Source organism: Podarcis vaucheri, assembly GCF_965113315.1.
Source record: "Podarcis vaucheri genome assembly, chromosome: 12".
Taxonomy (NCBI): Eukaryota; Metazoa; Chordata; class Lepidosauria; order Squamata; family Lacertidae; genus Podarcis; species Podarcis vaucheri.
The window spans coordinates 26,093,982-26,110,082 of record NC_138750.1 but is presented as its reverse complement, the minus strand read 5'-3'; the positions used below and the strand labels follow the sequence as shown (position 1 = coordinate 26,110,082).

The 16,101-nt window shown below is 39.3% G+C and overlaps 1 protein-coding gene across 2 annotated transcripts in view; it reads right to left on the bottom strand.

The window, feature by feature from the left end:
• ANKRD28 (ankyrin repeat domain 28) overlaps positions 1-16,101 on the bottom strand; it is a gene marked incomplete at its 3' end in the record, with an annotated part of 88,082 nt that overhangs the window by 6,609 nt on the left and 65,372 nt on the right. For both annotated transcript variants that reach the window (XM_082193319.1, XM_082193318.1), the window contains exons 12-23: positions 12,693-12,756; positions 11,827-11,895; positions 10,027-10,167; positions 7,988-8,099; positions 7,138-7,164; positions 5,285-5,359; positions 4,835-5,036; positions 3,909-3,996; positions 2,528-2,645; positions 1,379-1,598; positions 589-676; positions 419-502 (exon numbers count right to left, since the gene is read on the bottom strand). In XM_082193319.1, coding sequence (XP_082049445.1) covers positions 419-502; positions 589-676; positions 1,379-1,598; positions 2,528-2,645; positions 3,909-3,996; positions 4,835-5,036; positions 5,285-5,359; positions 7,138-7,164; positions 7,988-8,099; positions 10,027-10,167; positions 11,827-11,895; positions 12,693-12,756 — 1,288 coding nt within the window. The remainder of the gene's footprint in view (positions 1-418; positions 503-588; positions 677-1,378; positions 1,599-2,527; positions 2,646-3,908; positions 3,997-4,834; positions 5,037-5,284; positions 5,360-7,137; positions 7,165-7,987; positions 8,100-10,026; positions 10,168-11,826; positions 11,896-12,692; positions 12,757-16,101) is intronic.

The window sequence follows — 16,101 nt, the reverse complement described above, 5'->3', positions numbered from 1 at the left end:
TCTCATAGAGCTACAGATTGGTTTAACAACCAATTCCATTTCCCAGGGAACTCTGGGAACTGTAGCTCCATGAGGGGAATAGGGGTCTCTTAACAACTCTTGGCACCCTGAACAAACCACAGTTCCCAGAATTCTTTGGGGGAAGCCATGACCGTTTACAGTATGGTACTGTTTAAAATATGTAGTGCAGGTAGGGCCTTAAACACATGAAACCTGCGACAAAATGTTGTAGTTGGCATGCTGCTGTCCAGGGTTCTAACCAGCCATGCTTTCTACCAAAATACTTCATTACATTCAAGCTCCACCTCCCTTACTGGGATAACAGTCAGAGAACACATAAAGCAACAACTCTGGCTACTTATTAAGCAGAACTGAAAATGCAGAACATTCTTTTTAGTAAATGTGCTTCAGACCTTACCTGGCTTTCCCGTCTGTAGAATTTACAATGCTAGAACCCAGTGTATCAATTAGCATTTCAGCAGCGCCCTCGTTATCATTAATCCTATCAGAAATTTAAAAGGGAATTACTTCCAGAAAAGCTGCAGTTTGTTAAAAAGATAAAATGAAATCCATGTAGAAGTTGCTTACACAGCACAATGCAATGGGCTGAAAGCATTTCCTTCCATTTTCTGGAAAACCTCCTGCTCCAAAAGAAGTTCGACACAGCTGTCATGACCTAAAATGGTTTAAATGCCAGATAGCAAATGCAAAATAATACAAATCAGAGGTCTTTATTATGAAACACTAAGTATAAATAGAATGTATAGTTTATTTCTTATGTGTCACATGTTGGAAACTGATGTTTATTTTGGAACACTCCTGACTATCAGGTAAATGTAGCGATAGGTACCATTTTTTCATGGCTACGATGCTGTCACACAGCTACTATTATAGAAATGGGTGAAACCAACAGAGGGTGAGGAAGGAGATAAATGAATTGAAGATCTATTGGCAGAAATATTGAATAGGGTGTGTCTTTTGTGCATGTGGACTCCGACACTTATTTATCTTTTTCCTGTATGTGTTTATTTGCTATCCATGACCCATTCTGTGGCCTGGCAATTGGCTGCTTCCTACAGAGACATCCTGGCACATGATGCTTCTAATTAGTCACAAGTTCTGGGAACAATCAGCTACAAACTTCCTAAGGTACTTTGGCATGTGTAAATCTTCACAGAATGGCGCATAAGATAATATGTTGCCTCTGCCCAAAATCCTTCTCTAGTTCTCCTGGTGCGTTTTAGGATTTTATTAGTTAGCACTGTCTGATCTGAGAATGGCAATGGAGATTGGAAGCACAAGGCAGCTTGTACGAGTCACGTGATTCTACACCAACCCTAGAATATTTATTCTTAAGAAATGATCTTGTCTTATTTACCATTGTAACAGGCCCAGTGCAATGATGTATATCCATGATTGTCTGCAAGGGCAGGTACTGTATCTCCAGATGCTGCTGACTGCAAGAGTGCTCCTAACACCCCAATATGTCCACATGCAGCTGACAAATGTATAGGTGTTCGTCCTCTGCAATCTCGTAGTATGGACTTTGCACCGTGTTGAAGCAGAGCTTCTACACACTCCTCGTGTCCTGTAACTGCCTGGAAAAAAATGTAACACAGAAAGCATATATTGCGTCAACGTGTATATAGTCACAAAGAAGAAGAAGAAGAAAAAAATCAATGGTCTCCACAGTTACATGATCCATCCATTGCTTCTCTACCATATCAGCCCAATCTGTTTTCACATCAATAAATGGACATTTGTGTACAAAAAGGCAGATGGAGCCTGCTAGGAATGTAGGCTTCAAAAGCTATTGAGAGCTGATTTTGCATGTCTCAGGACACTTTCCAAACAGCATTTGTTTCTTTATTGTTAATGCTACAGCATTTACATTGTAAGCCACTTTGTAACAGTTTGCTATAAAAGAGGAGGGGTATATAATATATACAGGGACGCGGGTGGCGCTGTGGGTTAAACCACAGAGCCTAGGACTTGCCGATCAGAAGGTCAGCGGTTCGAATCCCCGCGACGGGGTGAGCTCCCGTTGCTCGGTCCCTGCTCCTGCCAACCTAGCAGTTCGAAAGCACATCAGAGTGCAAGTAGATAAATAGGTACCGCTCCAGCGGGAAGGTAAACGGTGCTTTTGTGCGCTGCTCTGGTTTCCAGAAGCGGCTTAGTCATGCTGGCCACATGACCTGGAAGCTGTATGCCTGCTCTCTCGGGCAATAAAGCGAGATGAGCGCCGCAACCCCAGAGTCGATCAAGACTGGACCTAATGGTCAGGGGTCCCTTTACCTATATAACATATAAATAAACTGTTCTGGATGCAGACTAAGTTAGTTGAACTTAGTTTCCATTGAAATCAATGACTCTTTAGTCATGACTTGCTTGTTGCGCTGAGCTCAGCAAGACCTCTAAGCATAACTAATTCAGTCTATATCTAAAGCACTGCTTCTCTAGGGAAACTTCAGCGATGCTACCTATTGAAGCAAAAGGTGAGGCAGGGGGCAATGAATGACACACTTACCCCTCTGTGCAATGCTGTTCTTCCCCATTTATCTTTGGCATCTACATTTGCTCCTTTATTAAGCAATGAATAGACACAATCTGTGTGCCCATTGAGAACAGACAACATCAGAGGAGTCCTGGAAGAGAAACAAAAAAACCCCATACATTCTATGTTAACAAGCTCACAAACCTGCTCATGTGGCAAGCTAGGCAACTGTGAAGAGAAACATTAGCAAATCCTAGTTTGACTCAGTCCATAGACTGGAAGGGCTGCTGCACATCTGAATGGAGACAGAGACAAATCTTCTTAAAAGGAGCATACCATATATTAAAGAGCAGGGGCAGGCAACCTAAGGCCCGGGGGCCGGATGCGGCCCAATCACATTCTCAATCTGGCCACGGACCATCCAGGAATCAGCGTGTTTTTACATGAGTAGAATGTCTGCTTTTATTTAAAATGCATCTCTGGGTTATTTGTGGGGCATAGGAATTTATTTTATTTTTTTCAAAATATAGTCTGGTCCACCACATGGTCTGAAGGACGGTGGACCGGCCCACGGCTGAAAAAGGTTGCTGACCCCTGTTAAAGAGAGTAGGATAGAGAAGCCAGGTCAAAATACAGTTGTGATGCACCTTTCACTATTGTTGCCTCATAACTGTCTGCAAGCCACAACCTGAAAAATGTATGCAATGCCTTAGCCCTTTGTTCTTTATTTTATTTGCAGAATGATTTGAAGATCTGCCAGGTAATAAACTATTTCATGGGTTTTTAAATAATGAATGCTCTGCAATAATTCAGCACTGAGTTTCATAAAAGGCCAGCTGGAGGTAATCGTTCAATACTGCATATCTTAATTTGAAAATAAACATTATCCAGAAGAAAACATGGCCACTGGGAATAATAAATTATTATGAAAATGATCAAATATATTTATTTACATTCTTTATCTGAATCTGTTTCCTCCGGGCAAACCATGAACTATAAATCCAAGAAGAAACTTTGGTTAGAGCTTCGAGTTTGTATGGAGTGAGACAAACCATGAGCCTGAGTTTGGATGAAACACTAAGCCAAACCGCATTGGCTTAGCTCAGAGCAGAGCAATGGCAGCAGGGCCAGAAGAGGAGCAAATAGGGAAATCTCCTAGTAAAAAAAAGTCTGGAAAAACCAGAAAGCAATTTACGGTAGGTATTAAAGAAAACCTCATTATTTGGTTCATAGTCTACTGACATATTTACTGTATGTGTTCAAAGCAAATAAATATCAGGCAAATATGAGTATATTTCTTTTTAAAAATCAAATGGTCCTAAAGGATTTTTTTTAATGCTATTTTGATTTCATGCTCATGTCAGCCCAGCACTAGCGAGCTCATTTTAAGAGAAAAATGCAATTTGAGACATACTGTCCATTTCCGTCTTGGATGTCGACAGCATTCTGTGGTTCTGCATTTCCTATCAATAACCGCAGACATTCCGAATGACCATTTGTAGCTGTAAAATATTAACAAATAAAACATTAAAATCATTAAACATCAAATTATTTGAAAAATTATAATTTCTGTTTTAAGACTGTCAGAAGGTATTACTGCATTAAAGCATAAAATACATTTTTGCCAGTGATGCAACCAAATCTGGATTAACTAAAGACCTTAGGCTTTAGTGGAGAGGGCAAGAGGGAATGGCTGAGATTCACATCACATAAGGGAGTAACTTTCAACTTACAGGATTTGTTTTGCCTGGGTGGGGATTATGTGATCAAGAGGGTTGGGTATAAATCTTTAAAAATAAACTAAATAAAAAAATAGACTGAGGATCCCAAGTCACCCAGAAAGCACACACATCTTATGTGCTGGGCTGCTTCTTCATGTTATCCATGCAAGGCTACCATCAAAGCCCAAAGCTTAAGGGAGACCAGAAAATATAACCGCATACAACTCACTGCTCTGGGTGCCTGAATATTTTTGATAACTCAAAACCTCCACAAAAACAAATGCACAAGGAAAGGAAGGAGACAGAAGCTCCCAAGCCAATGTAGTTAGAGATGTGGAGGCCTGGATTTAGCACCTCTAGTTATAAAATAGGGTCCAATAAAACCAAATAAAATAACCAGAGTAAGATCAATATAACATACTGAAAGCAATTTTTGTAACTATCTGCTTTTCAGAAACAGCAGAATTAGATAATCTGTTCTCTATTTGTAAGACCACTTGATTTAAAAAATAATAATAATTAAGCCGGGGGGGGGGATTTGTTAAACAAAATAAACAAATTTCCACCCTATTTACTACTTTTCTGCTATGGTTTAAAAATGAAGTGTTAAAGGTCTTACCTGCAGCATGTATTGGTGTTCTCTTTACAACATAGTCTTTCACCAAAATAGATGCCCCCTGATTAATTAGTACATCGACACATTCAACGTGTCCTTTAAAAGCTGCAAGATCCAATGGCGTTCTACCATTATTGTTCCGGACATCAAGATCCAACAAAGACTGTACTAATACTTCCAGAGCTTGATGGTGTCCATGATAGGCCTGAGAAATGTTACAATTTTAGATAGATGGAGACATTACAGTGATAAAAATGAATCAGATTTGAGACAAAAATGTACACTTTACAAAGATATCTATCAAATGTAGCCCAGGTTTTAGCAAGCGTAAATAATTATTGATGCATAAACGAACTCAAAGCACAAGTCAAAATTACATTAAATCACCCAATGCAAAGGTATGTTTATTTTCTAAAAGGCCAATAATCAATATTTGGTGAACTAAATACTTACAGCTAAGTGCAATGGACTAATTGGTGCCCTGTTGTCTGAATCATTCAGCATGTCTGTTCCAGATGTTTCCATTAGCTAAACAGAAAAATATACACGATGAAAGTCAAATTATTTTTAAGTTGACATACATACTTCAACAATGCACGGTTGTCCCAATCTAAGTTCGTTAACAGAGGGAAAATACCAATGTGAGGAATTTGTATTTTGAAATAAAAACATGCTTGTTAAGCTCTTGTAACAAAAACAAAGAGCTTACACTTAAACTTTTCATCCCCCCCCCCGACACACTATAAAACACATTAGAAAGACTTGATGTTAGCAAAGTTTTTTTAGTTTTTTAAAGATCAGTTAATGGTTATAAGCCTCCAGGAAAAGACTGGGTGAGAAATGGAAGCATATGAGAAGGATGTTCCTTGGCCTGGTTCACATGTCACAGTAAGACAGGGCATGGTTTACTGTAACTGCATGATGAATATGCTGGCTCCTGGCGAGGAGCTGACACCCACTTTCCGGATTCCCCCAGGCTTTTTCGGTCACCAAAGGATGGCAAGCTAAGCCAAAGTTGGGCTTAGCATGTCATCCCAAGCCAGGATTGTGATAAACGTCTCTTCTCCCTAACCATGACCTGTAACCATCAGATGACCCTCTGCTACAAGGGGAATGCTTACCGTATTTTTCGCTCTATAAGATGCACTTTTTCCCTCCTAAAAAGTAAGGGGAAATGTGTGTGCGTCTTATGGAGCGAATGCAGGCTGCGCGGCTATCCCAGAAGCCAGAACAGCGAGCGGGATCACTGCACAGCGCTCCCTGTTGCTGTTCTAGCTTCTGGCTTAGCCACGCGAAGCCTCTTCAGGGCACAGGGAGCCTTCATCCTGCTGCCCTGAGGAGGCTTCGCACGGCTATCACAGAAGCCAGAACAGCAAGAGGGAGCGCTGCGCAGCTTCTGGCTTAGCCCCTCTGTCCCTTCCCCCACCTCCCGGAAAAGCCCCCAAGAGCCATGCTCCCTTTAAAGAGCACATGGCTTTTGCGGGAGGGTGGGGGAAGGAACAGAGGGCAGCCCCTCAGTCCCTTCCCCCACTTCCCGGAAAAGCCCGCAAGAGCTGCGCTCCCTTTAAAGAGGCACACGGAGCATGTGTGCAACTCTTGGGGGCTTTTCTCTCTCCTCGGGGAAAAGCCTGCAAGCGCCACACACACGCTCCACGTGGCTCATGAAAGGGAGCGCTGAGCAGAGCCTGGGATGCATACAGGCTCTGTTCAGCGCTCCCTTTAAAGAATATTTTTTTCCTTGCATTCCCCCTCTAAAAACTAGGTGTGTCTTATGGTCAGGTACATCTTGTGGAGTAAAAAATACGGTAATTATGACCCCAGCTTTGGACAAAACACTAAGCCAAATCTTGGCTTAGTTGCTGTGCCACATTAACTTTAAAAGCTAGAGCATCAAAGTAGCTGCAATATCCTCCACAGGAGCTGCATGATCATGCCATGCTATGGTTTGGCTTAGCATGATGTGTGAATGCAGCCTTTAAGGAATCAAGCTGAATTAAAGAAGCAAGAAAACTACATCACGAAAATGGAGCTAAATGAGAAACAAGCAGCAATTTGTGGTTTCTTTAACTTGCCTACTTGTATCACCAGGATCACAGTAGACAACATAAAAGCTATCTGAACGTTACTAATTAGCTTCTTTGGAAAACAAACTAGAAGAGCCATATGTTTTATTCTGAGTCATTCAACTTTTAGTTAAGTATCTGCTGAATTTCCAGTATAAATAGTGAAATGTCAAACAAAATTAAGCTATAAAGCATTCTGAATATTTGCAATAAATATTTTACAGCAAATGTCTTTATACTTACAACATCTAGAGGTGTTTCACTGGCAATCTGCAATGAAATCCACACTTTAGATAACAGTTGCTAAAAATGTGAATTCAAAACTCCAAGTTTTTTATTATTCTTCAGAAAATTCATGGTTCTGAATTTAAGTTTATAAAACAGCAATTGTAATTCAAATATGTACATATCTTTGCAGATATGTATTACGCTTTGTATCCCAGGTTTGGTATGCAAATCATGCATGGAACTATCTATAATATCCTCAGTGAAGTTAAAGGCAACAATCCAAATGATTTTGTTTGAAATGGACTTTACATACTGGCCAAGATTCAAAGAACAATGCTTGTTCTGGGCTTCTGTTTTTTTAAACAGCATGCCACACGGCAATCACTTTTCAAACTGTATGGAATATTCAAAAGCAGATTGTATTATGGTATTGGCATCTACAGTTCAAAGAAAAAGGGAAAAAAATCACATCAGCATGCTTAATAAGTAATAAAATAATAGTTCTTTAACCAAGCTTTTTGCTAATTGACACCTTTTTAATGTGGAAGAGGGGATTATTGGATTGTCTTTGTTTTTGTTATGTTTTATATATATATATATATACATATGTTGTGTACCATCTTGAGATAGAGGGTGGTATACAAATTTAATAAATGATAATAAAATAATTAAGGCTTCAGAGAAAGCTAAAAGTAGCTTTTCACTCTTGTTTTTCTTTGTGAATGCTCAAGGATAAGATAATAAATTTTATTTTTCATGATTATCTCTTTTTGTCTTTTTAAAAAAACTGACCTACATGTACTTCTAAGATTTCTCACACAATCTTTATTTACTGGTCAATGTCCTTCACAGTAAATTATCCTACCAATTCAAGGCATAAGCGATGACCATAAGCTGCAGAATAATGAACTGCATTGTATCCTTGCTTGTCTCGAATCCCTGGATTTGCATCATTTCTTAATAAATATTCCAGGCACCTGTACAAAATGAAATGGCATTTTAATCTTTAATCAATGTCTTCTTCCCCATACATGATTCACTCCTTCAATACATTTAGATACTGTTGCTTGTCATAAACTATACACTATAAAGCATTATATAACAAATGTATCATCATCATTATCACAATTAATTATTGAATTTGTAGCCCAATCATCCTTCACACAAAGCTTAGAATGGCAAAAAGATACACAAGGTAGAAACAAAAACAAAACATTTTAAATCATAGAATCATAGAATCATAGAGTTGGAAGAGACCACAAGGGCCATCGAGTCCAACCCCCTGCCAAGCAGGAAACACCATCAGAGCACTCCTGACATATGGTTGTCAAGCCTCTGCTTAAAGACCTCCAAACATTTTAGAATGCTTAAAACATTCTAAAAACAATTACCATTCAAAACATCTATACATATTAAGACGAGCAGTAAATTCCATAACAAGCCAACTGAAAGCAGTCCTCCCTTACAGAAGGGCAACACTGCACTGTCAAAAATGATTGGAGACAAATGACTCAAACCAGTGGCAGAGGAAAGAGGCCCCAGGAAGGCATGGGCATGGAGGAGGAAGGAGTCAATGACCACAGACAGCTTATCAGCTGGAGATCTCAGCTTCCGGGTCATGTGGCCAGCAAGACTAAGCCGCTTTTGGCAAACCAGAGCAGTGCACGGAAATGCCATTTACCTTCCCGCCGGAGCGGTACCTATTTATCTACTTGCACTTTGACGTGCTTTCGAACTGCTAGGTTGGCAGGAGCAGGGACCGAGCAACGGGAGCTCATCCTGTCGCGGGGATTCGAACCGCTGACCATCTGATCGGCAAATCCTAGGCTCTGTGGTTTAACCCACAGCGCCACTCACGTCCCATACACAGCATACTTCAGCACAGATTGTTCTGGCCTAAAAGAGAGTGAATGCATCCACGCGTGTACACTTTTTAGAAGTTTATTAAACTTATACTGTACTACCTTGGTTTGCAGGGGGACAAGATGAGATACTTATAATATTTTTGTGAATAATTGGTTGGGGGCATCACACCCCTTCCTCCTCAGCTGTGTTCATTCCCAAAATCACTTCCTGTGCCACAATTAGCAGGGGCAGGAGAGGAGAGCTTTGTGTTGGGTACAATTAATGACTTTTCCCAGTGCTATTTTTCTAGAGAAAGAGGTACTGGAATTGAGTTCTGACGAGTTCCAGCTGGAAAAAAAGCCTAATTAAAGCAGGAGAGTCCTAACAGGTACAGCAAGGAAGGCGTTGGCGGGCATATGTATATCTGCACTGCCAGGCTGGCAACCCCCAGAACTGTCCTTTGTCCCCACTGTGTATTCCAGTATATTTACAGCTCTGCTTCTTAGTAACTGTGCTAGGGGTGGACAAAAATATTACTAATTATACCTAATATGTATAGTTTTATCACCATATCTGTTTGCTGTTTGGAGACATCTATGATACAATGTCTTGAGACTGCCAATCCATCTCTTTGCTTTAACCATGAAACAAGCTTGTAACAAAAATAGTTAAACTATTTCCTGATTAACATGGAATTGTCAATGCAATAATATCTTATTTCTGTGCAAATCCACAAACAGAAAAAATATTTTTTTAATCAATGTTTACTTACTGCCATGTCTTTATCAGTAGTAATTAAATTGTTGAATAATGACTCATCAGCTATGGGTCACAGTCATTATTCGCTTGCTGGTTATACAGAAATCTTTTCCCCCTGTGTCTATGACTTAGCTACTCACAAACAAAACAGATCAATGTTTGTGGGAGAAAAGTACCGTAACTTGACTGTCAGTATATACTAATCGCTTCTAACAACATATCCCCATTAAAAAAACAAAAAACTGCATGGCAAATTTCATGCTACTGAATATTAAGATTTCTAAACAGTACCATACTTACTTTCCATCAGTGTCTGATGCAGCTGCATAGTGCAATGGTGTACAACCCCTTTCGTCGAGGTCGTTGACACTTGCTCCAGAACCCACAAGGGCAAACAGGCACTGGTAATTACAATTGGCAGCAGCATAATGGAGTGGAGTTCTATGGCATAATTTGAGAGAGAGAGAGAGAGAGAGAGAGAGAGAGAGAGAAGGAGAGGTGCGATAGTACACATTAAAAAGCTAACTCTAACACATGAACAGCTGACAAAGCTACTGTAAAACCATTTATATTTCCAATGCTTCTTTTTTGCAAGTAAGCACTTCAATGTGTGTGCTTGATGGTGATTAGTAGTACATCCTCATCTTATCACAGTCTCTGTGATACTGCAAACTCAGGGTTGCTGACCCGCAGCATGTTTTTGAACTACAATTCCCATCTCTAACTATGGCTGTGCTGGATAGGGCTGATGGGAGTTGAGAGTCCCACCAACATTTGAAGGGCTACAGGTTAGTCATCCCTGTTGTAGACTCTGGGCTGGTTAGGATGATCCCCACCCACCCTAATTGCTGTGGGACCCCACCTCTTCCCACATCCAGGCCCAAAGGACATCCATCAACAGCACCACGTTTTCACATCGTCTGCAAGTGAAAATCCATCATGCATAAGCCCAGACAGCACAGTGGAATCCCATATTATGTAAAAGATGTTGGCCATAAGATTCAGATCAACAAACATTATATTTTGTGTGTATAGTTCCTATGCAAATGCTTTGTTAATGCATGTTCAGCAGCCCAATAGCAGGTCAGACACAACCTTTTGTTCTGGTTTCACTTTCCCATTGAGAGAAAAGACAAGATTGTTTGAATCGGCTGCTAACATAATCAGTTGTTTGTCCAGGAAAAGAACTTGGGAGTCAAGATAGAAAGAAGGGGAAAACAGCAACCAGCTAACTAACAAGAGTATGCAACACCTGGAGACTATAATCCCTACTCAAAATTTCTCCAAACTTTAAGGAATTCTAGATGCAGACCAGAGTTAATCAAGTTGTTGGGCCAGATAAAAACATCACACTTGACTCAATATGCCCGTACCTACAAGTGGAAAACTCGTAATAATCTAAAGGCATCAAACAGAAATCAAACAGAAGAATAACAGAAGAATAATCTTTTAGGCTTAAAAGGATGCATTTGTGAATGTTGTCATAAATCTCTCTTCTCAGAGTACTTCAGGGGTAAAAATATGGGTTGGAAGTGCTAATTTCATCAACAGCTTGATCAAATGAAGCTTGAAAAACCAGTTTGTAAGATTTAATTTGAAGGAGAGATGAAAAGCAATCAATTTCTTCCAAGCTATTGACATTTATTGGCAAATAATGGAAAGAAGGGTAAAACTGGGACATTTCCTGAATGTACTTGGTTGATTAACTGAGAAGATATTGGATATGTTATTTGTAACAATATTTATACTTAAAATTTATCAATATACCATGGTAAATTTTTATCTATTTGAAGTAAAGGGTAGAAATAAGTCTGAAACTTTGTACTTGATCAGTCTTGAAATTTACCAGTAAATATCAGAATACTTGGACATATCCCAAGAGCCTAATTACACTGCAGACAAGTAGATTTCAATGGTAAATGAGTGTCTGTTTATATAAATATATAAAAGCAGATACAATACTAAGTGCAAGGGTGGAAGTGACCATTTCAGTGCTTTTCATAAACAAGGGAAAGAGCATGTAATTAGACACTGGTGGCAAGTAAACTATGCTTATTATTTAACATATCCTGCACATTCAAAAGGAGCATCATGTTTTACCTTCCAAATTTGTCTTTCTTATTGAAGTCTGCACCTGTGTTGAGCAGCAGATTTAGGCATTCCAAATTCCTGAAAGTTTTAGAACATGCTTCTCTTAGTCAGACTTCTCTAAAAACATCCCCATGCAATGTCACCCACAATAAATCAGAATCTGTAGTTTTCTATGAAACTAGGCTAGGATCCAAAGGATTACAAAGTGTTCCGTATGTCTTTCAGCCATATTCCTTAGGATGGCACCTCCTTAAAAGCTCTCCACCCAACCACCAAGGAACCTTAGGGGGAGATGGCAGAAGTGACTGAGACCAGAAGGGAAAATTGCTTGTGCATGGGCTTCTCAGAATTTTAGGCTCTTAGCCATTGTAAGGAATCTTTTAACCAAATAGCAATATCAAACAACTACCAATAAAATAATGCAATATATAGTTTTAACTTCTTTTAATCACAAGCAAATAAAGACCTGTAAACATGGAAGGGAAATAAAGGGCCTTTGAGAAGGACCCAGATAAGCTAGATCATTTAGGCTTGATTTTGTTTTACAATGCTTCAAAACCAGGAGTTCGTGAAGAAGAACTTGTTCATAGTTACTTAAACCCATAATACTGTGATATTGTATTATTTTTTATTCTTTGATGGTATCCTTGAGATTTCATGGAAGAGTGCATCCAGTACTTCAGACCTCATTAAGTATAGTGGGATAGATACTAGACAAACCCCTTATTGCTGTCCATAACGTGTTAAAACTTCTTAAGCACAGAAAAATAATATTTTCTAAGTATTACACAGGTAGTATAGATCATCTGACAGGCTAACTTTTCTGCTGCTGCTGAAAATCCTAAATTTTAAGAAGTTGCTAAAACTGTACATACCCTCCAGCTGCAGCAGCATGAAGACAGGTCCTGCCAAAATCATCTGGAGTATCTATGTCAAAGCCTACAAAAGAAAGGCATTATTCTGTGAAATCACCTATAAAATGCATCTCTCTGTCCAGTTTGGCAGGGTACGCTATGAAGCAAACTTCCTTATATAGTAACTGTAGCACGAATTGTTACTTCTACGCAATAAATTAATCCCCCAAAGATGTTCTGTTAATGTATGAAAAAGCTAGCTTTAACCCCACTTTTGTAGCATTGCTGTTGAGCCTTCTCAGTCATAGTGTTAAACCATGTCTTAGCATTATGCACAAAAGCTTGAGGGTAACACATTTCTTGCTATCCTCTGGCACAGCTGCAAAATATCAACTTTTTCCTTTTAAACTAACGTGCAGCTCCCTAAATGTCCAAGCAAGCTAGCCTCAAGCTGTGGTTTATAATCCTGACTTGCTCATAAACCACAGTTTAAATTAAACACATGTTTCCTGAGTTTGGATGCAGCAGTGTGTTGTGGTTAGTTTAAAATCAGAAGCAAATCTTCCTTATAGCTGCACCAGAGGAGGTATGTGGGGAATGAGGAGAGCATGTGAGCGCAAAACTTATTTGCATAACAGTAAACCTGGCCCACTGAAAACAGTTATGCCTTCAGATTCCTTCTGCTGCAAGTACTGCTTTACATGGGAAGCAAGATATCTGGGAATTATCACATTTCTAGCACAAGATGCCTAAAAGAGAAAGACTGGATGTGTTTAAAAAAAAAAAAGGAAAGAGGAAATCAAGTTTCCAAACCATACAATCATTGTCCATCAGCAAGAGAGGTTCAGAGTAAAATAAGATCAAATATTCAAAACCAGCCAAATGTCTACACCATAATATAATGTGGGGGATATTGTATTTTGCACACTAAAGATGAAGGGAAAATATTTCTTGGGAATTTCGATTCCAGTACATGCCAGAAGGGCACCTATGTTTCTGGAATAACTTTTCCATTAAAGAAAGAAAGGCAAGGTGAGAGTTCCATCATTCTAGAGGGTACAACCCGCCAGCAGCTTCCAGACCGATATGCAAGGAACTTAAGACTAGAATCAGCAGATGTCGCTTTCTAATTAGGACAACCCACAGACCAGAATATCTTACTGAACAGACCCTGACCTACGAAACTGTCATAAAGGCAGTCACTTGATTTTCATTGAATTATGCATCACGCTGCATACGAAGAGCAAGTTTTCCTCTGACCTTGCACTGCATTTCAGAGGTTTAGTACAAGACGATAGGTAAAACACTCTCGTGGGGAGGGGAGACGTAGTGACAAAAAATTGTTACTTGGCCAACAAGACCAGCTAAAATTAGTTGGCACCTGTTTAAGGTGGAACTCCCTATCAGGGCTGCAAAACCAAGAAACTTAAGTCAGTTGATTTCAGTGGGCCTACTCTGAGTGTGATTAATACTGGATATCACTATTGAATTGAACCCCCCACACAAGACATAGAGGAACTGCATGGGGACAGAGCTTGCTCACAATCCTCCAAACCATGGTTTGGAAAATCATCTAACTATAGGCACAATCTATTTTAAATCACTTTTCACTACAGTGTGTGCTATCAAGATATGGAATAGCCACTATTCCTTAGTTTTATCTTCCTTAGTTAGTTAAGAGTTTATATCCTACGCTTCAGAGTTTATATGCGTAGTGGTTCAAAAGAGTATTAAAACAGAAAAAAACACTTAAGATGGATTTTCCTTTTAGTGATTAACTGTTGCTTTTGTTTGTTAAAATAGAAGCATTCATTATAATATATAATATAGTGTATAATATAAAAATATATATTTACTGAACTTTTATTACATGCGTACCCCTCAGAAAGTTAATTTTAAAAATACCATCACCAAGAATAGTCCATGATCTGTTGATGGCTCTAGTTATATAATAAAAATTGTAGTTTCCAACTCTAAAACAATAACTCTGTTATGCCTATCAGGGAGTGTGAAGAGACTTGGAAGAGTAATACTGTACACTCTTTCTACCAACAGTTATAATTTTATACTAATATCACCAATATCAATGACCAAAAATATCTAACAGGCTCTGTCTAACCAGTAAAAATATGTATCTGACTGAAAGCTTTAGAATGATGGAGTACATTACCTCATAATACAACTACTCAGTATGTATTCACAGGACTACACAACATTTGCTCTGTTTTCTTTTTATGAAGACCTACCATATTTCCGCAAGATATTGGATTTCAAAATGAGTGATATGGACAACTGTATAGAACTGCAACTGTTTCATAGCTATAGCAGACTCAAAACTAACAACATACATATAATGTAGGCATTTCAGGGTCAGGGGAACATGCAACCATTCTAATCTATAAATCTAAACAACATATAGCTACTTATCATTGAAAATTAAAGTTCCTAAATTCAAACTAGTTTCACTCCAAAGGAAACATTTCTCTGTGTCATTGAATTCATCCTACCATAAGAAAATATGGGATACACTATCTAATGTATCAATTAATGAAATGAATCAATCACAGATAATATAAGGGATGTAAATTTTTCAGAGGTTTAATACATAAATTATCATCAGGGCTTTTTTTCTAAACCAAAGGGTGCTGGAAGGCACCTCACTCAGAAGACACACTCCAGAGCCCAAAGAGGATATCTATGGGTCTCCTCATGAGCCAGAGGAAGCCTTGGTCAGGCTCCGTTCATGAGGCTACCTCAACTGCCTTTGACCAGGCATGGGATGGGAAGAAGTTGTGGCCCACCCACCTGCCCATATGAAGGCAGCTGATGCACAGGCAGGTAACTTCTTTAAACTGCTCTGTGGAGCGATGTGTGACTGCTGGTGCCGTAGCTGAGCAGCTTGTGTGAGCCAGAGTAGCATGAGGGCTTGCCCAGCTTAGGGGTGGCTTAATTGACTAATACAGAGCACAGAGATCACTTGGGCAATCATTCAAAAAATAAAAGGTAAGGTAAAGGACCCCTGGATGGTTAAGTCCAGTCAAAGGAGCTCAGCCCGTGGCGTGGATTCAATCTGTCGACCTACCGATTGGCAAGTCCAAGAGGCTCAGTGGTTTAGACCACAGTGCCCCCCTGAATGCAAGCCCCCATATATCTGGGTGCAGGACAAGACTGAAAAAGATTGCATACTGCATTCTGTCTCATAACTAAAACAAAGCAGATTTCCACCACTGGACATTTTATGTGTAAACAGTGAGTGTTCACACCTTTTACATTTAAACTGATCTAGAGCTGGAATTTGTTATAGCCTGAAAAGTATTAATGAGATTCTCTACAATTAATTGCAGATGTAGTACAGTACTTTTTGGTGCATCAGAATACAAAAATGAACTTCATGGCTGAGTGAGAACTTGAACCAAAACCTTGCTACTAT